Below are 21832 nucleotides of genomic sequence, written 5' to 3' on the forward strand. Positions count from 1 at the left end.
AAAATATTGTAACAATCTAAAAATTTAAAAAAAATAAAAAATAGTACTTTATCAGGTCTTTCAACTTTCAGAGTTTGTCATGTATGTTAATAAAAATAGCGTAAAACTTATAAAATTATATCACAACATCCACGTTTTTTCAGAAGTGTGACGTAATCGAGATGATGAACCGTTTTATGAAGGGACCATTTGTTTGTTTGTTTATTTAATATTTACTAAAATGAGTCTCCAGTGTCAGAAATCTGTACCAGACAGTCAGACATAAAGCTGTAAAACGTGTACATGGTGTTGATCCTTGCATTCATTTTAGAACTTAATGTAAACTTGGTGATTTATTCATTTATTTATTTTTAATCTATGTTGTTGTTGTTGTTGATAATGATGTCTTTGTCTGTGGGAGGTGTGAGACGCAGTTTCATCACTGTTCTCTCCGAGAACCTCCACGAACATCCATTTACGATGGAATCGAAGTGGTGCTTTCTGGGACACCGTGTATATAAAGACAAACTGGGAAACAGGCTGCAATACACACATGGTTAGGAAAATAAACACTTCATGTTCAAGGCCAGAAATAGCCACAAATGAAAGGAAAATAACCGATACTGCTGTTTATGATAACGCTGAGAACCGAACACATGGCTGGTAGACTATAAGAGCTCTGATTAAATGCAGATCTTCTATAGTCAGTCAGTAGACTTCATCATGAGGATCTGCTTGGCACTTTTTACCTTTTTTTTGGCAGCATTTTGCCGTAAAGTCTTTACTGGGTGAGTCTGATTATAATTTCATGAAGAGGAAAAAAACAGCGAGTGCAGGATTTACTGATCTTAGTCATTGATTTAGATTTATAGTGTAGTATAGTAATACTCTTTATGAATACTTTTTATGAATTGTGCATATCCCAAATCGATTTATTTGTTAAAGATATTTGGAACTTCTTGTATTGTGTGATTAAGAGCAAAGTCAACTATTTCACTCACTATTTTCATGAACAGGGACCAGGTTCTTCGAATTGATGCAAAATCTGAGGAACAAATCCAGCTCCTGAAGGAGCTGGAGAACACAGAAGTGTTTGAGGTACTGTATAGCAGCCTTAAACATGTCTCTAATCTTTTGGCATCCTTTGTGGAATAATTTTATGAGGGGAAATTAGATACCAGGCAAATCTTCACACTCACACTCACACTCACACGTCACGTTGTTGAAAATCCCATTCCTGCTTTAGTCTTGGGGAAGTCTGGGGTGCAGTCGGCATTCCAGCTCATCTTCAAGGTGTTCAGTGGGGTTGAGTCAGAGTCAGGAGGGTTGAATTGAGTTCTTCTACTATAACCTTAACACAACATGTTTTTATGGAGCTCACTTTGTGCACAGGGGCATTGTCATGCTGGAATAATTATAAAGTACAAAATTATTTTATTTAAAAAATCTTTAAATAAAATATTAAAAAATAAATAAAATAAATAAATAAATATAAAATAAAATACAAATTAATAATAATATATGAACACATGGATATTATATTTTATTTATATATATATATATATATATATATATATATATATATATATATATATATATATATATATATATATACACACCTCACTCATATATACATATATATGAGTGAGATATATATGATATATATATGAGTGAGAAAATGTGAATCCAGAAGTAAGAATCTTTGTTGATTTGCTGTAACAACAGGTTTTCAGACTTAGGTTTTCAGCAACCTGAGGTGTTTTGCAATGAACACACACCAGCTCAAAGGTTTAGAAGAGTGGGTGAGCGAGTGAGCAAGCATAAGCTTAATATACACAGAAAACTAGGATATAGTGTAGCTTGTCCCTCTAATGCAGATCCAGATTACAGTAGATGCACATTACAGTATATATTGTATATGTGCATCATTCTGACATTGTGCTCAAAATTTGTGCATGTGAAACAAAAATAATTCAACAACTCACCTGAGATATGTGTGAACCATAACATGTTATGTATCTTAAAAGTCATGAGACATTTTCTGTTTTCAATTTTCTGTAAAATTTCACGACCTTCTATAACCATCGGTTGGAAATTGATCAGCTATAAAGAATAAAATCTTATCCTCATTTAGCTGGACTTCTGGACTCATCCTGTCTCCAGTGACCTTCCGGTGGACGTCCATGTGCCGTACGCCAGTCTGAATGTTGTCCGGAGATTTCTCCAGGATAATGAGATCCCCTTCCAGGTTATGATCGAGGATTTGCAGGTGAGAAGGACATAAAAGACTGTTTACATGGAAATAAAGATCTTAATTAAGGTAAGAAAGTCATGTCTTGAATGTTTCGAGTTTGTTGCACAATAGGAACTCCTGGATAAGGAGCAGGAAGGTTTACAGCGCGATGCCATGAAGGGTGGAGATGCAAAGAGCTTCGACTATGCAACATACCATGGGCTTGAGACAGTGAGCGCTCCCGTCATACACACATACACACACACACACACACACACTTATACACTGTTACACCACAGTGCCTTTGAATTCTCAATTCTGATTGGGTAATCAGTCTCTTCAGGATTTTATGGAGTTTTTATGTGATCGTTTTTTGCCAAGAATTCTTTGATTTTTGTATTTTTTGGAAAACTACTTGAATTTATCACAGGATTCTTCTCACTCACTCTCTCTCACTCATTTTCTACCGCTTATCCGAACTACCTCGGGTCATGGGGAGCCTGTGCCTATCTCAGGCGTCATCGGGCATCAAGGCAGGATACACCCTGGACGGAGTGCCAACCCATCACAGGGCACACACACACTCTCATTCACTCATGCAATCACACACTAGGGACAATTTTTCCAGAGATGCCAATCAACCTACCATGCATGTCTTTGGACCGGGGGAGGAAACCGGAGTACCCGGAGGAAACCCCCGAGGCACGGGGAGAACATGCAAACTCCACACACACAAGGTTGAGGCGGGAATCAAACCCCCAACCCTGGAGGTGTGAGGTGAACGTGCTAACCACTAAGCCACCGTGCCCCATAGGATTCTAATCTTAAACTGTAAAATACATATGTAATTACTTACTGTAATACGTTTGTATAAGTGATAAACAAATCACAGGATATCGCACTAAAAACGATATTGTTTCTATAGCAACAGCTTGGACGTATAGTTGTTCAAATGGTAAAGATCTGTGAGTAGACATTTATTTGACATTAAGGAAAGAATCTCTACTGTAGAATCAGTGAAGTAAATCTGTTCCTTTAAGGTTTCCGACAAATTCTTTGCACTTTATAGTGACATGGTAACATGATAAGCTGCATTTTTTTGTCATGTTAACTTTAAGTGATGGAGAAAAGAAGAGCCTTCTTACTTCTGAGAAATCATGATTGTTGCGATCATTTCAAGTTTTGCTCTTTTTTCTTTAAATAAATGACAAATTTTAAAAGCTGAAACAAGATTAATTTCAATATTGAGACAATTTCGATATTATTTATTTATTTATTTGTAGACAGTTATAGTGACATAAACAATCTTGTTTAATAGATGTTCAATGACATTAAATGCAACAATAAACAGATAAAAATTATGATAATGTGGTGTTTTAATAATTTATTAATAGGACCTTTTGGAAAATTGTTGTGGAATTAATAAGGAATTTTTGAAAAGAGAATTTTTGGAAGATTCACATCAGATCACATCACACCACGTCGCCATGGATGATTACAGCACTCCTTCAAGTCTATTAATTCTTACTTATTGTTATTGTTACAGCAATCATGGGTTAAAAATGGCTTAGACTTTTTTTTTGCCATAAAATGACTGAATGAATGAATGACCTTTATGCATACAGCTCTACAGTTGGATGGACAGCATGGTGGCTGCTCATCCCAATCTGATCTCCAAAGTGCATATTGGAAGTTCTTATGAGAATCGTCCCATGTATGTGCTAAAGGTGAGGATAAAACTAAAAATTAACATCTATGCGTGACTGTGTTTGTGTCTTAATCAGCTCCCTAGTTCAGGAGTCAGGGCACTGATTAGAGAGTAAGCCCTGTTAAGTGGTCTCACTCTCTGCCAACTTCGTCTACAAAGTACGTAGCTTGTTACCATTGCCGGAGCTGTCACATGTATACTAATATACGTTAGCGATTTTTGACTTTATCTGATGTTCTATATACGGTTTGTTTAAGTCTATGAATAATGATTAAAAATTTCTGAACTCATGAACACCTAGATACTAGACACCTAGAGTCCCAACCTAGGGAGCTAGAGAGCTGAATGAGACGCACCCTGTATATTGGATGATGTCTGCACAATGTTTGAAGACTTTGGGATTGTGTTTTTCACAAGTCATTCTGGATATACCTCTTTAGTTTAGCACTGGGGGAAGCAACAGGCCTGCAATTTGGATTGATGCTGGAATACACTCTAGAGAGTGGATCTCAACCGCCTCTGCTGTGTGGATGGCTAACAAGGTGAGAGACTCAATGAGTCTAAATTAAACCCTTTTTGACTGAAAGTTTATTACCTATAGGCAAATCTTTTGTCTTATTTGGAGCCACTTTCAAAATATTAACACCGGTAATTCATTAGCTTGCTACAGATTTTGGGGTTGATCCTTCGGTGACTTCTCTTCTGGGACAAATGGACGTCTATCTGATGATCGTGACCAACCCTGACGGCTACGCCTACACCCATACCAATGTAAGTTTATGATTTGTCACTACAGATGATTTTAACCCAAACAACTTACAATTCGCATCAGCACAACTTCCAGTACCTCAACCGGTTTAGCACAGAATGTACTATATTAAAATACTGCACTAAACTTTCACTAAAATCTATTTTCTCAATCGATTTTTCTCACTTCTTTATATACCTACCTGTATATATATTTTATTGTAATTCTATTTTTAGTCTATTTTATTCATTCTATTTCAATTCTTGTTTTTTATGACCCTGACAGTCCAACAAGCATGTTGTGTATATGATGAATCAAATTTTAATCTGAATTTGAATTGAAAAAATATACTACTGTATGTCATGAGTCAAGATTTTAGGGTCAAGCAGGTTTTATCTTCCCTTATTCAAAGACCCATCAAGTATAAAAGAATTTCCAAGTACCAGCGTTTTAATAGAGCACTGATTTAATGTCTTAAGCAACAAAGCATATCTAAAAAAAGCAACAATAGTATTTTATTCATTTGCGAGAACTTAGGCAGGTTGAACTTAGGCAGCTGCATTTTGGATCATTTGCAGAAGACGAATTGCGTTAGACCTGCCAGCAGTGAGTTACAGCAGTCTCCAGTCTAGACAAGAGACTGAACAAGTACGTGAGCAACCTGTGTGGACAAAAATGGCTGAATCCTTCTAATGCTGTAGAGAAGGAACCAACATGAGCTTGTCACATTAGCGACATGCGAGGAAAAGGACAGTTGAGTGTCCAAAGTTACACCAAGGTTGCAAGCTGTGACTGTGTCCCAGTTCCCAGAGTTGCCAGTTAAGTTCTAAGTTAATGTTTTGTTCTGTGTGGTTCTCTGTCTTACTCCCAGGATAGATCTGGCCAGCCTGGAGCTGGAAGCAGTAATTGTGAATTAATTGCTGCACCACTGTGAAGTCTGCTATAGAATAGCCTTTCGATAATGATTCCTAAAGCAGTGTGGATAGAAAACATGATGCCGTTTTTATGGGATTGTTTGTTTTCAGGACCGCATGTGGCGCAAGACTCGCTCCGTCAACACCGGATCCATGTGCCGAGGTGTCGACCCCAACAGAAACTGGGATGCTGGCTTTGGTGGTAAAAAGATAATCCTAATTGGTTCTAATAGCTGGAAAGATATCCATCTGTATCAGACTTCACGATAATCTCTGCATCTCTACATGCTCTCTGCAGGCCCTGGTGCCAGTAAGAACCCGTGCTCCGACTCCTACCACGGACCTTCCGCACACTCCGCCATTGAAGTGAACAATATCGTGAACCTCATCAAGAACCACGGCAACTTCAAGTCCTTCATCTCCATCCATGCCTACTCCCAGCTGCTCATGTACCCGTACGGATACATCTGCACCGATGTCCCTGACCAAGCTGAACTTGTACGCTGCTTTGGTTGAATTCTCATTTCTGATTGGTCAGTAGTGAACAATCTACCCTGACAGTAGTGCAGCTGCGAGACAGATCGCTGGTTTGTTTTAAAAAAAACCTCTTTATAGTTGTTTTCTGGGAGGAGATATTTAGTTAACATTTCATGGAAGGAGTCTCCAGTGTCTGCTTTATGTAGGACGTTTTCTAATCCTAGGACAGAGAATACTTTTTGTTTTACAGTAACATGACAAAAAAGCTAAAATTTAAGAGAGGGGAATAAAAGAAAGGCTTTTCAGGAAACTGCTGTTTACAGTCATAACATTAAGATTGGTGTTTTGCAGACATTCCAGGATGTTAAATGTAAATATTAATGTATATGAAATCAGTGTCATTCTTTTATGAATACAAAATAAGACCAATAAGTGGAATAAAATACTTTGTTGTAGGAACAATTGTCAATATACAGGTGGAAACTGTGACTCATAACCTTATATGAGTCTTATAACCTTATATAAGCCTTATAACACCACCAACCAGTGGTTGATTATTTTCTTATTACTGCTTTCCCCCAAATGATTGATCCCTTATTTAGTTTGTCTGCTATCAGACTAACCCATGCTCCTGTTGAGGAGGAATGGTGTATTATAGTAGGTCAAAAAAACTCTATTTGGTCAAAATGATGACATAACTTCCTAACCCGTTTTGTTTTTGGTGTTTATTAGCAAGCTGTAGGTCAAGGTGCAGTGCAGGCCCTCAGCTCTTTGTATGGAACCAGCTACAAAGTTGGAAGCATTTGTAAAATCATCTGTGAGTCTATACAACCTTCATTCTTTCTGTTTGTTACGTCTTCCCCTTTCTTTCTGGCTCATGTACTATTTTATTTTTTTTTCTTGCTTCAGATCAAGCCAGTGGTGGAAGCATCGACTGGACTTACAACATCGGTATCAAATACTCCTTTGCCTTCGAGCTGCGTGACACCGGTCGCTATGGCTTCCTCCTCCCAGCCAATCAGATCATTCCAACTGCCACTGAGACCTGGCTGGGTCTTAAGTACATCATGGAATATGTGCGTGATCATCCTTATTAGGACAATAATTCATGTGAAACTGAAAATAAAGTCTGATTTCTTACTTCAAAGGAAAACCGAGGTGCTGCTTATATAAAAAAATAATAATTATTATACTTTTTAGAATATTGTGTACTTTCTCCTATAGACTGAATTTGACTTTTATCCTTTATGGTATTATTATGTTTTGTGCAACATATAATAAATACAATAAAGGATAAAAGTCAAATTCAGTCTATCAAATTTGATAACTTTTTTTTCAAAAGCATTTTAGCATATTAATATTTAATTTTTTTAATGAAATATCTTTAACTCCCAAGTAGTTTAAAAACTCATCCATAAGTATATAAGTATTCCAAAATTACAACATTATAATTTGTCACATTTTCAATCACTCCAATAAATTGTGTATTTTCAAGAAAATTGCCTGATTAGCTTTATGTTTTTTTTTTTAAGTTACAAAAATTTGTGAAAATTAAGAACTACAACAATCACCATTGCAGTCACAAAACTGTCAACTAAATATAAGGCAGTTTACTTCTTAAGAGAGAATTCTCAGTAGGAAGCAAAGGACGTGAAAAAAATAGACATTGAATTACAGCTTCCTGGTATAGGAAACACTGTTCATCAGTTTCTTTCCTAATAATAATTAGTGTGATACAATTTCATGCTTTCCAGTCAAAGAGCTAGAAATTGTCAATGTCCAAAGGTTTGCGGATGCCTGACAATCACTTTTATATATTGTTCTTTCCCAAAAGTTTACCAGAAAGTTGAAAGCTTTAAGTTTTTTCCCTAAGTTTTCACACAACCATCACCTAAACCTAAGACCAAAATTTAGGGATCTAGCATCTTGGATCTTGATCCTAAAACACTTAGAAAACATTAAATCCTGTTTATATTGAATTCATTTATCTAAAATCAGTAACGACAGCTAGGGCGAGTTTCGGGTTCTTTCCATCACCTCAAATATTCGTATCGCGCCATTTACAAAATGGCGTCCCAGCAATCGAAGTGACGCCGGAGTAAAGAAAAAGCCCTGAATCTTACTTCACTTCGGTGAAAACTGAATTTCCAACAACAACCTGCAAACAAAATAGATCAACAATTACAAAGTATGTGAGACGCATCCAATTTTTGTTTTTGCTTTATTTTAATTGTTAAATTATGAGATTTCACTGTCACTGATATGCAGGCTACAACACTAAATACAGCACTTGGCAGTAGTCGAATGTCAGTAAATAGTCATTGTATACCTTGGAGGTATATATTTATTTCATATTTATGTACACGTTTATGGAGACGTGTGTTATTTTCAGACTTTTTTTTAATTCCTTATAAAGAGATGGTAAGGAAGAGCTTTAATCAAGTCACCATATTTTTATCAGAAAACAACTGACAACATATTCATAAGTTCTAATTAAACTTGAATTTGAAACATGAATTTGATTGGATCGCATTGGATTATGCAAATCACGTTGTCTTTGATTGGTCAAAACGGGAAGCTATTTTAATAACTCGCGCTTTCCCGCTCTTTCTGAGAGGACTGTGAGGGAACAGGTTAGCATTTAGCTACGTCTGGTGTCATATAAACGAATGTCAACTTTCGTCGGAATTTTTATTGATTTACTTTGTGAAAAAAGTGAATATGGGCTACTTAAAGCAGATAGACGTGGAAAATTTCAAGTCATGGAAAGGAAAGCAGACAATAGGTCCGTTTAAAAGCTTCACGTGCGTCATTGGAACTAACGGTTCAGGTAAGTTAGTTAACTAGTTAGTTATACTTAAAACTTGCTCTGTAAACCTAAACTGAAGAAAATGACGTATTAACGTATAACGTTGATCGTTGGAAAGGTAAGTCGAATGTGATGGACGCTCTGGGGTTTGTGATGGGAGAGAAAGCCTCCAGTCTGAGAGTGAAGCAAACCAAAGACCTGATTTATGGCGCCCACGTTAATAAACCGGTCTCCCGGACCGCGTCGGTCACTATGTGCTTCTGCGACGATAACGACGAAGAAACTACCTTCAGCCGAACTATATCAGGTGTGATTGGTTAGCACTGATGTTTCGGAATTGCTTTAATTCTACAAACATTAGCTAAAGTTGAGTTTTTCTGGGTTTTGTTTGAGGTGAGTCCTCGGAGTACCGAGTCAACGGCAGGCAGGTGACACCGAGTCGGTACAGAGCCGAGCTGGAGAACATAGGCATCGTAGTGAAAGCCAGGAACTGCTTAGTGTTTCAGGTTAGTAACGAAAGATCCGATTCTTTACAGTGAGTCAAATCATTTAACTCAGCTCACTAACATGAGTCGACTCGCGGCCAACGGATCACTGCCGCGTGCCGTATTTTGTTCTTTAGCTGTAAACCTTTAATGATAAAATAATACACTTTTTTTTTTTTTAAAAAAAAAGCGGGTTTCGTTTTATTATATTAAATTATATTTAATTCTGTTACACCTATTTTATACACGATGCATCCTTGCATTCATGTTATAGTGCTGCTGAAACAAACTACGAGATTATGAGAATAAACGAAATATTTCAAGAATAAATATTTTTATTTTGGGGAAAGTCATATTTGAAGAATATAGAATTACAGAACAATATCGAAATATTTCAAGAATAAAGCTGTAATAAATTTGTAAAATTTTTTTGAGAAATTATAAAGTCGCAACATTTCAGGAATAAAATTAAAATAATTCAGTTGCATTGTAGACAATTTTTTTTTGCTTTTTGGTTTTAGCAAAATCGGTTCCTAAAATTGTTCACTTCAAAATTGTGACCGTAGTATTACAAAGGTCTGCATGAATAACAAGTGGCAGATAGAACCATACTGAATCAAAGGGCTTAGAAAGTGTTTGCAAGGCTTTCAGTCACTACTGTGAATTATTCTGTAATTACCCTGAAACTAACAGGACAGGTACACTAATAGGACAGGTACACTAATAGGACAGGTACACTAATAGGACAGGTACACTAATAGGACAGGTACACTAATAGGACAGGTACACTAATAGGACAGGTACACTAATAGGACAGGTACACTAATAGGACAGGTACACTAATAGGACAGGTACACTAACACAGATCATCACCGCACTGCACTGCTTTAGTAGCTGTGAGGATGTGGAGTGGTGTGTACTGTGTATATTTCAGGGTGCAGTGGAGTCTATCGCTATGATGAATGCAAAGGAACATACAAAGCTGTTTGAACGCATCAGTAACTCCATTGAGTTGGCAAACGAATACGACACCAAGCTAGCAGCACTGCAGAAAGCAAAAGAGGACACGCAGTTCCATTTTAATCGCAAACGGGCAGCCACTGCAGAGAAGAAGCAGGTGTTCAAGGATAAAACTGAGGTATTAAGGTGAACGATTTGTACTATCTGTAGTAATTATCTTCCTTGAATGCAGGTTGGGCTAATGCTGTCATGACATGCCATCATCTGTTTAGGCAGAGAAATATCAGGCACTGGTGGAGCAGCTCGGTGAAAGCAAGCTGCACCTCAGCCTTTTCCAGCTTTATCACAACGAGAGGCGTATTAATGCACTCCTGGAGTTCATGAGAGAGAAACAGGAAGCTGTCACTGTCAAAAAGAGCATAGTGGAGGACTGGGAGCAAAGTGTGAAGGCTCAGAAGAAAGAGCACGGACGCCTAAACCGAGAACTGCAGAAACTAGAGAAGGAGATCAAGTGAGCATTATCAGGAACATACACGATTTGGATACAAGTGCAGAGTTTTATTGGAAATGAAACAGACAAAACCAGAAGGGCAAAAATCGAAGAGGACAAATAGTCAGGTTAAGAGTCGGGATATCAGCAGAGCAAAACAGCCAGTAGCTGAATCTCGGAAAACAAACTACTCTACTAGTGTGCCATTTAGGATGAAGAGCTGAATATCTGTGCCTTCATTCAGCTTATACAGTATGTCTTCTTCTGCTCCTTTTCCAGGTCCCAGGAGGAAACCCTCAGCCAGCAGAGGCCTCATTACATCAGGGCCAAAGTGAACACCAGTCACCACCAGCGCAAGGTCGAGGAAACGTGCACCAGTCTGCTGAAGACCCAAAGGCAGCAAGCCAAGAAGGAACAGGAGCTGCAGGAACTGGAGACTGAGCTGGCCGAGCTAGAGAAGGCCTGGAGAGTTTATGAGACAGAGATAGCGGAGCAGGCTGCTCAGAGGGGCGAGGACGTGCAGCTTGAGGAAGCTCAGGTGAGACAGAGTGGGATGAAGGGCAGTATTTTCTGTTAAAGTGTTTTTTCTACATTTTTAAATGCAACATAGTATTGTGTCAACATGTCACGCTATCTTCAGGTTTGTTCAGGATAAGCATTTTTACTCTTTAATCTACAAAGTGTGTGTAAACGGATATGAACAGTGGGTTAAATTGTGCTGGATCGAGGTGTAACATTTAGAAATTGTTTTGTCATAGCTGGAGCGTTATAAGGAGCTGAAGGAACTGACCAGGAAAAAAGGGGCCATCTTATTACAGAAAGCTGAGAAACTACACTGGGAGGTGAAGGCTGATCGGGAAAAGCTGGAATTTGACAAAAGGCGAACAAGTGAAGTCGAGGTATGTGGGATGTGTGTGTTTGTGTAGCCTTTTTTATCAGTATGGGTATGATCCGTTGTGTTAATTTAATTCTGTTGAAATGCACAACAAATATAGTAACTGGCTGGATTTAAGAATAGAGTGTCTAATGTACCTGTATTTTTGTCTGCACGAATAGACAAACATTAAGCATGCTGAAGAACATCTGGACGAGTTAAACAGGAAGGCAGAGAAACTGGAGGAATATGCCATCACCTCTAAGTTTGTTATCCATTTTAGTTCATTGATCTATTTAAGATTTTAGTAAAATTTCTTGAGCTTTGAGTGAAGAACAATGATTTAAATGCAACATATGGGTCCATCTTTTTTTAACAGAAGTAGGGTAATATCGGGGCATAAAATATTTAAAATCCTTGTATTTTGGTGTAACCTTTTATAAAAATTTAATTCAGCAGTATAAAATTAGAATGAATGTTTGTTTTCTGCTCACCAAAACTTTGTATGTTGCAGCAAAGCTCTGGATGAGCAGCTGGAGCAGGAACGGTGCTTGAGGGAGACGTTGGAGCGTGGACGGTTGCGGATACTAGAAGTGAACGAAGAACTGGGCATGGTAGGGCAGGAACTTCAGAGCGCTCGCATGGATAGCCAGGAGAATCGGAAACAACAGAAACGAGACGAGCTCTTTCAGAGCCTGCGTAGACTCTACCCGGACGTTGTGGTATTGTCAACATTAGTCTTAATTGCAGACCTAATATATATGCAAAATACTCTATCCCACTCATAATACCAAAGCACATATAAGCACACGGTGCTCGTTACTCTAAGAACCTTCATGCAGTCAGAGTCAAGAAAATTGTGACAGTAACCTAACAAGTTCCATATTATTTATTATCCGTTTTTTAATATGCCTACATTGTGCATGATTTGTAAAGGGGAGAGTCGTCCTGCACAGAACATGTCCCCGCTATTAACAAATGCTTTGTAACGTGTAAAGGTAATACAAAAAGCGTCATATACATACATAAGATTGACTTTCTTTTTAATAAACAACTTTTTGTTAATGAATTGATTCTGACGCTTTTTCTTCATCTCTAGTACGGACGATTGATGGACTTGTGTCAGCCAATCCACAAGAAATATCAGCTTGCTGTCACAAAGGTGTTCGGTCATTACATGAACGCCATTGTGGTGTCTACTGCAAAAGTGGCCCGTGACTGCATTCAGATTATAAAAGAGGAGAGAGCTGAGCGAGAGACCTTCCTCCCTATCGACAACCTGGATGTGAGTTAGACTGCCTTGTGTCATCTGTCATTAGACAGGATGCATGTCAGGTTAATTTTTGTCTTTTGGTGAAACATTATTTGTGAACGGTTATTGAACTTAAATTGTTTGAACATGAGCTAATTTTCACACGATTCACAGTAAGCATCTTTGGTTTGAACGAGGCTGTACTTGACAGGTTAAGCCGCTAAATGAGCGTCTCCGGGAGGTCCGTGGGGCCAAGATGGTGGTGGATGTGGTGCAGTGTTCCCAGAATGCACCACAGTTGAAGAGAGTGGTGCAGTTTGTGTGTGGAAATTCCCTTGTGTGTGAGAATCTGAAAGATGCCCGCCATGTTGCTTTTGACGGCCCAGAGCGCCTTAAGGTAAGATTTAGACACGGTTGTGAATACTTTCTGTGTGCAAAGGTGGGGATGAAGTTGAAGATTATTATAAAATGCCTGCTCTTGGTACTGATACCCAGGTCGATTCTAATTGATGACCTCATTGACCTTGAATATTTTAGACTGTGTCTTTGGATGGTACCTTGTTCTCCAAGTCGGGGGTGATCTCTGGTGGCTCCGTTCACCTGCGGCATAAAGCTCGGCGCTGGGAGGAGAAGGACATGAATGGCCTGAAAGAGCGAAAGGAGCAGCTTAATGCAGAGCTAAGGGTTTGTCTGTGTCACTCATTTCTTTAAACGGAGCTGCATCAGGGTTCATATACGTCTAATGCGAGACCTGTGTGCATGTGTGTGTTCTTGGTAGGAATTAATAAAACTGAAACGCAAGGAGGCTGAGCTACATCAGATCACAGCCCAGGCCCACGGAATCCAGACTCGCCTCAAATACTCTAACTCTGAGCTGGAGTCCATCCGCAAAAAAATCATCCCAACCCGTCAGTCTGTAAGCTGTCCCGCTCTCATTTCTCTCATTCTTTTCATTCTGTTTTTTTTCCCCCATTTTTCTTCCATCATCTACTAAACTAAATTTCTTCCGTTATACTAAATTGTCTTTACGCTTGTGGGTGTGCGACAGGAAATCTCTAGACTGCAGAGTGAGCTCTCAAACATGAAGTCTCAGATCGAGATGCAGACCAATAATGTGCAAGTGAACGACAGTCGGGTGTCAGCCCTCCAGGACGAAATCAATCACGTGAGGCACACAAAATATATATGTGACAACAGCTTTATTCACCGAGGGCCTGAACGGTGAGCTGTTTAGTAGAGGTTTACTCTTCTGCTGTAGATGGAGGACACAGTATTCTCAGACTTCTGCGCTGAGATTGGAGTAGCCAACATTCGTGAGTACGAGCAGGATTATGTGAGACAGCAAGGAGAGATCGAGAATAAGCGGTAGGGCCTCGTACACACATGCCACACAGGAACATTAGACTTAATGATAGGTTTCTAAAACTAGGAAGACATTTTCCTTTGAACTGAATACCTATAGGAAAACTATAGAGCATTTAAGCCAAAAAAAAAAAAGTATTCAACTACACGTTAACGTATGAGTATGTGACAGTATAGCTGCTAAAACTTGCCTTTTGGTGTCGATATGTTAACGCTGGACTATCCATAATCATAATGTAATAAATAGTGTGCTATCTACAAGTTACAAAATACTCACAATTGTTTTGATTACAAAAGTAAGGTGTGTTAATCATCTTGTGCTTATGTCCAGGCTGCAGTTTGAGTCGCAACGCACTCGTCTGAACACACAGTTGGAGTATGAGCGGGAGCAGCTGCACAAGCAGCGCAGGCTGATCAGCAAAATAGAGGACTCCATCAAGAAAGAGGAAGATGTTGTCCTCATGTTAAAAAAGGTAAGCATTTCTAAATGTCTAACGTATGTTACCTTTCGGCTGGTTTTAAATTACACTTTAAAAAAAAAAAAAAAACCAAAAACATTAAAATTAAATATTCATACACGCCACTTACATACTGTCTAATGCCCCTTTTCCACCGAGGCAGTTTGATTGCTGGTTCGGAGCCTAATTTAGAACCAGTTCTTTCTTTTTCGACAGCCAAAGCACCGTCTCTGAACCAAAGAAAAGTGGTTCTTAAGTAGCACCAAAACGTTGCTGGTCTACATTTAAGAACCGCTTGTGTCCGGGGCTGTGGGCGGGGCTGTGGGCGGGGCTACTGTTAGCGCACTTGATAATGTACCTTAAGTACACTAATGTTTAATACACATTTACGTTACTGCGATATGATACATTATCAGCACACATGATAGTGGGTAGCTACATGCTAAGGCTAACTTTCTTTTGTGTTAATGATAAAATAACGTTATGTACTTTCTCGATTACAACCTCCGTTTATATAGATAACATGGAGCTGCACGTAGACGTTGGATTCACCGCGTTTGGATGTTAATGTAGGTTCACAAAGCCATGAGCATTAACAGTAAAGTAAAATCCGCCATTGTTGATGTGTTTGTGTTTGCCGCTGCTGCGTTAACATTGCTGTGTAACGTGACACGTATACAGTGACATCAGACTCGGCTCTGTGCCGAGTGGAAAGGCAAACCGGTTCTTAGAAGGTTCGCCAGTGGAAGCAACTTTGAACCAGCACCAGCGCTAGCTCTGAACCAGCACCCGGTTCTTTTTGGTGGAAAAGAGGCATATATGAACTGTTTTAACCCTTAGGTTTATTTCCTCCAGTACAGCCTAATGCAGGTAGCACATTTTAAATGTTTGTGTTGTTCAGGAGGAAGAGAAGCTGCTTGTTGCAGTAGACGAATCTCAGTGTAAGCTCCAAGACTTAAAGAATAAGCAGGCAGAACAGAAGTCTTGTATTAATAAAGCGAAGGCTGAGCTGGATAAGAGAATCAGTGTCCATCAAGAGAACTCCAGGTATCTCTGGTTGCTCACAGTTAATCAGTGGTAGATTTTATTCAACCATTTGATTCAACCAATTCTCTCTCATTTTAATCGAACTATAGACTGTACACTTTTCCTTTATTCAAGATACCTTTGCAGTGCATAAGGTACTCTGTCTTTCTCAGGGAACTAACAAAGCAGCAGAAGGAGATGATCTCTGTGGAAACTGCATTGGAGCATCAGAAACTTTGCAAACACAACCTACTCCTGGGCTGCAAAATTGAGGGCCTGCCTCTCACAGTGCTTTCGGGAACACTCGACGACATCAGTGACATCGAGGTACACCGAGACTGCACAACACCGTACAGTCACTGGGGGAAATGTTTTGTAATCAGTCTAGTACTAAAGGTGCTGTTTTTATTGTCTAAATAATTGACCCGTGAGCTTCTCACAGTTTGAATGACTTTGAAAAAGCCACTGCTTTCCAGAAATGTTGGCACCCTTTATAAAAATGAACTTTATGAAACTTTTTTTTTCTTTTCTATTTTCTACTCTGGATTAAAAATGATCAATATTATTACTCTCTCACTCACTCATTTTCTACCGCTTATCCGAACTACCTCGGGTCACGGGGAGCCTGTGCCTATCTCAGGCGTCATCGGGCATCAAAACCGGAGTACCCGGAGGAAACCCCCGAGGCACGGGGAGAACATGCAAACTCCACACACACAAGGCAGAGGCGGGAATCGAACCCCCATCCCTGGAGGTGTGAGGCGAACGTGCTAACCACTAAGCCACCGTGCCCCCCTTATTATTATTATTATTATTATTATTATTCGTATTCATATTACAATTAATATTTTTAGTACCTGCTGCTTGTAATGATTAAAAGGGTAGAGATTCTTGCACTAAAATATCATCCAGATCAACGTTTGTCCTTGAGTTTCTCAGGAGATGGTTTGTGATTATTCTTCTCTTGCATTTAACCCTTGATGAATAGTTAATATTCTTAATCAGAACGTTCAAGCGTTTTTAATACCGAAGTGGTGCGTTGGTGAGCTTTTCCAAGATGTGAGCTGGGAAAAAATTTAATGTTAATGTGATGGTGTTGCACACTACAAAGAAAAGTTCTCTTCTTTTCAACACAGCTGGACTCTGATTCTGTAAGCATCACTACACAAAGCATTTATGAGCGAGAAGCACAGATTCTGATTGATTATAGACATCTGGGAGATAATCTGAAGGTAAGACCGAGCCCTTGTGACGTTTTGAAGGTTTTATGTCATAGAGCTGTCAGGTTACTTATGTACACAAGTGATGTATTTGCATGGATGTGTGTGTGTGTGTGTGAACATGCAGAGTCTGACTGAGGAGCAGGAGGTGATGTCCCAGCTGGAGGTGCTGACAGAGCAAGTGTCGTCTCTGGAGAAATTGATCCATATGTCCAAACCACCCAATATGAAGGCCTTGGAGAAGATGAGTGAGGTGAAGGACACGTTTCGTGGTGTGGCTGATGGTAAAAACACACACAGATGCACATAAGTTGACATAATTATTAATGTATGTAGTTAATGCTTCGACTGCCTCTTTATTTGTTTGTGTTTATTAGCATTTGAGGCCAGCACAAGTGTAGCTAAGAAATGCCATAAGGAGTTTGAGCAAGTGAAGGCCATGCGCTTCCATCGGTTCAGCCAGTGCTTTGAGCACGTTTCTGTCACCATCAACCATATTTACAAAGACCTCTGCAGAAATGACAGTGCTCAAGTGAGACTTTGTTATTCAGATTCATTCTTTTATGTATATTAAGCAAGAAGCACATTTCGTTTTTATGTTTCTCTATGGATTTTTTGCCATCGAGCCACCCTTGATCATCTCCAAATGCGATATCATGTACAAGTGTTGAATGTTTTAAAATGTAACCTGCAATTGATCTAAACAGGGTCATGGAATAGGGTCAAGGTCACAGAAAGGTCAAACTTTCTACAGTCGCTTATTTTCAGTAGATCTTGAAGTCTATTTAAAGGTTATGCGTCGCATACAACTTAGCAACAAGAAGAACTAGACCAAATAACAGGGTTTCCGCGGGGTCATAAAAAGTCATAAATTTAACAATAAGAATTTAAGGCCATAAAAAGACATAAAAACGTCCGGATTTTCCATACAAGGTCATAAAAAACATTTAGCCACGTCTTAAATTGATATGCTCGTCCATTAATTTGTTCTTCAATCAAAATGCGCTCGTGGCGGCAATGGCATTCATTTGTTTGGCCTGTTGTAGTTCTGTATGAGGAATCTGGGTGGTATCACACTGGTATCACAGCGTTCCAGAACTACAAGGTCCATGCGGCAGCATACAGACTTGTCGGAAGGACTTTCACAGAAACCCGTGCGAACTCCGAACATACTGTATCATACTGAGTCAGTGCTTAGTTTAATTGAAATCATCCTGGCTATCACAATGGGAAAATGTACCTTTAACGATCTGTGGCTCGAAGACGGTGCCTTTAGTAGCTGGCTCAAGCCCGTCGCTAACAATCGGTATCAAGTCTATTGCACTCTGTGTAAGAAGACGTTGGAGCTGTCTAGTTTATGCATAAAAGCCTTGAAGTCGCTTGCAAAGTCGGAAAACCATATCGTTGCTGTAAAAGGCCTGCAGCGGGTGCAGGCGATCCGTCAGTTTTGTTTGGCTCCGTCACTAACGTTACCCGGTCAAATACAGCGCGGGATTCCGTTTCTGTCGTAATTCGTGTAGGTCATAAATTCAAATCATAATGGTCATAAAAAGGTCTTAAAAAGTCTTAAATTTGACTGATTAAACCCTGAAGAAACCCTGAAATAAACTATTTGACCAGTGGAGGCATCCCAATTTGAAACTAGAAAGAGATGAAAAAAAAATACGAATCAAGTGTTTTAATTTGTTATGTATGTTTAACCAACTTCACACAACTTGACGTGTGTGTGTGTGTGTGTGTTTGTCCTGAAGGCGACTCTGATTGCAGAAAATCCTGATGAGCCATACTTGGGTGGTATCAGTTATAACTGTGTGGCTCCTGGCAAGAGATTTATGTCCATGGACAACCTGTCAGGAGGAGAGAAGTCCATTGCAGCACTCGCTCTGGTGTTTGCTATTCACAGGTATAGTCATTATTTATTTTATATTATAAGAATTTATAGATTGTATAATTGTCTTTAAAACAAAATGTAAATTTGACTGATTTTCATTCATGACATTAGTTTTGACATTTATATATTATTTTATCACAGTTTCCGTCCTGCTCCATTCTTTGTGCTGGATGAAGTGGATGCTGCTTTGGACAACACAAACATTGGAAAGGCAAGATGACACTCATCACTTTTTCTATTATCAATTATACTTACAATAAATAAATCAATTAGTTTCCCATTTCCAAATATACTTATATCAATACAAGTTAATACAGTACTAAAAAATAATCACTGAGCATTGCAATTAGTTACAGAGTGGAGTTTTGGTGTTATTATATTCATAATCAAAGCAGACTTTTTACTCTCTGATATATGAATCATACAACATTATGATGATTCTTTGCAGGTGACAAGCTTTATTAGGGAACAATCCAGAAATAACTTTCAGGTCATTGTCATCTCACTGAAGGAGGAGTTCTATTCACGCTCAGATGCTCTGCTGGGAGTCTACACTAAGGTACTGCACACCTACACACAACACACCTTCTCAGGTGTGCACACGGATTGCGAAACATTTTGGAGTTGATGTACAGCTTACCCTATATTGGGGGTGTGAGTTGTTATGTATAAACATTTAAAAAAAAAAATTATTTAAAGGTGGGGTGTACGTTGTTTGAAAGCCAATGTTGACATTTGAAATCACCTAAAAACAAACACGCCCCTAACCCAAATGGGTCCCACCCCTGTATTGATAGCTCCGCCACACACATACATACGTAACCCAGGCAACTATTATGGAGGCTGGCCGAGGGTATATTTTTATCAATAAATGAACTCAATGAGTAATACTATGGTAATATAAATGCGTTTTTGTAGTACTGTGTGTTGTATCGTGAAAGGTTTAGCTCCGTTTCACGCAGAAGACGTTCAGTTCTCTCCAGCGCTGGAAAGCTGATCCTATATTAACACGGGTCCTGCTTCTTGCCTTATCATAAGCCTTTTTTCGCTTTTCGTTTTTATCCGTTTTTATCCACCATGTCAATGTTTCGATCGATTTCGGCTAATGTCAAACATGCGCACCGAACACTCCACTGCATATTGAGAAGACACGCCCCTTTCTGCTCATTGGCTACATGTTTGTTTTGTTTGTCGGTCTGACTCAGTTTTCTGAAACATTTTTCAAACAACGTGCACCCCACCTTTAAGTTACAATTGAAATGCTGGACTTTGTGTGTCGATTTGTAACTTGCTTGTGTGGTAGTGCCCACTGTTCCCGTTCACACCTGATGTTGTTCATGCACTTCTGGCCTTACAGTTCAATGACTGGATGTCCAGCCACCTCCTGTCACTGGATCTCACTCCATACCCCCTCAACGACGAAAATGGTGAAGAGCCAGAGAGATGGACATGATGTGAAGGAGTAACAAAAGAAAATGAGGGGGAAAAAAACTGTTTTTGTTTTGTTACTATTTCTTAAAAATGCCGTTTTTAAAACAGACGTTTAGATTTTAATTTCTTTCTGTTTAAAAAAAAGTGTTTGTTATAAACGGATGGTTTTATTCCCTAGTTTAATTAAATTTGTTTAATTTCGAGTTACTCTAATATTTGCTGTCTGTTTTTATATCGAGTAACTGTTGTTAATGTCTATTTGAGTAATCAAAGGAAGTTTGTTTCTTTTACGAAGACGTTCAGTTATTAATTGAGGTTAAGTGTTTTAATTAAAAGGGTTCATATCAAATAAATCTTTTTGAACTTGTAGCTTTTTCTGTTATACCTCGTTATTTACAGCGTGTTGATCAGGCTGCACACGGACTCTACGAATCTCGTTAGTGTTCAGACTTCTCACTCTGTCACTAAATCTCTCCCCTTTGTACTCCTCTTTTTCATCTGACACACGATTCTGGGACGGGGATTAGGAAGAGAACGTTCAGCTCATACTTTGTGTCTTTTATTTAACATTTGGAAGCTTGTCGTCTCTTAGTTCACCTTTTCTTTAAGTTTGTTTACTTTTCATGGCGTCATATACAGTCATGATTGTCCCTCTGCGGTGCAACAGTCTGGATGCCCTGAGATTCTTTCTATGGGTGAGTTCCGATTTTTACGGTGGCTTTAGTGTATAATGTAGTCACAAAAAATATCTATTATAATTCATTTTTGTGAATTAATTATTGTCTTGTTGTACAACACAAAATTAGATACAGAGACACAGAGAAAGACACAATGGTAAAAATATTAATAATAATAGTAATGTGATATAATACTAGGTGTAAGTACTTATTTGTTTCATTGTGTATTTATAGACTTTGTGATATCTCTGTTTGCATGTCATGTCACATGCTGTTCTCTTATCCACAATGTTCCATGGTGTCATCTGTCACAAACCTTTGCTGAATTCTCAGCCAGCTTCTTGATCAATGTTGGTAGTTCACAACTGTATAACAAAGTTATTTAAAGGCAGAAACTATTCACACGCTGCTCATCAGTGTAAAAATAGTGTTAGCAGGAACCCCGGAACAAACAGACTTCCCTTAGACTTACTGAGATGAGAAGAGATAAGACGATAAGATAAGAAATTATTTTTAATTAGAGAAATTAGAAAGATGACCAATATTTTCATCATAAAAATACTGTAGACATATTTAAATACTTTCATTGTTTGTCCCAGGCTGTAGTTTACAGAAAGACTTTAAAATAATGTAGGAAAAAAAAGGTTTCACACTAAACAGCATGCATTCTTTCATGAATGAATTGCGTTGTATTCAGAGTCTTTTCAGCTTCACTGGGTTTCAAGTCAAGTCACTTTTATTGTCACATCACCACAGCACATGTGCCTTGGTGAGTGAAATTCTTAGGAGCAAACTCCAGAAATTGCAGAAACAATTAAAATACAGATAATAAAATCAA

At 38.7% G+C, this 21832-nt stretch overlaps 2 protein-coding genes across 2 annotated transcripts; both read left to right on the forward strand.

The window, feature by feature from the left end:
* The first annotated feature begins 630 nt into the window (after positions 1–630).
* On the forward strand, positions 631–7212 carry cpa4 (carboxypeptidase A4). The gene is made up of 11 exons (XM_060885534.1): positions 631–767; positions 996–1077; positions 2114–2248; positions 2345–2443; positions 3838–3939; positions 4361–4462; positions 4581–4691; positions 5694–5784; positions 5881–6080; positions 6792–6876; positions 6969–7212. Exons 1-11 carry the CDS (start codon positions 667–669, stop codon positions 7154–7156), a joined length of 1296 nt encoding a protein of 431 aa, XP_060741517.1. The 5' UTR covers positions 631–666; the 3' UTR covers positions 7157–7212.
* A 1568-nt stretch (positions 7213–8780) lies between these two features.
* Positions 8781–20370, forward strand: smc1b (structural maintenance of chromosomes 1B). Its single transcript, XM_060885262.1, has 25 exons — positions 8781–8889; positions 8987–9175; positions 9262–9374; positions 10288–10491; positions 10586–10824; positions 11083–11341; positions 11562–11702; positions 11860–11942; positions 12192–12399; positions 12777–12962; positions 13141–13326; positions 13467–13613; positions 13708–13845; positions 13978–14094; positions 14188–14294; positions 14623–14764; positions 15651–15796; positions 15949–16102; positions 16912–17007; positions 17123–17279; positions 17373–17527; positions 18747–18898; positions 19028–19097; positions 19335–19445; positions 20244–20370. Exons 1-25 carry the CDS (start codon positions 8781–8783, stop codon positions 20337–20339), a joined length of 3705 nt encoding a protein of 1234 aa, XP_060741245.1. The 3' UTR covers positions 20340–20370.
* Positions 20371–21832: the final 1462 nt, after the last annotated feature.

This window comes from Tachysurus vachellii, chromosome 13, assembly GCF_030014155.1.
Source record: "Tachysurus vachellii isolate PV-2020 chromosome 13, HZAU_Pvac_v1, whole genome shotgun sequence".
In the NCBI taxonomy this organism is placed as follows: domain Eukaryota; kingdom Metazoa; phylum Chordata; class Actinopteri; order Siluriformes; family Bagridae; genus Tachysurus; species Tachysurus vachellii.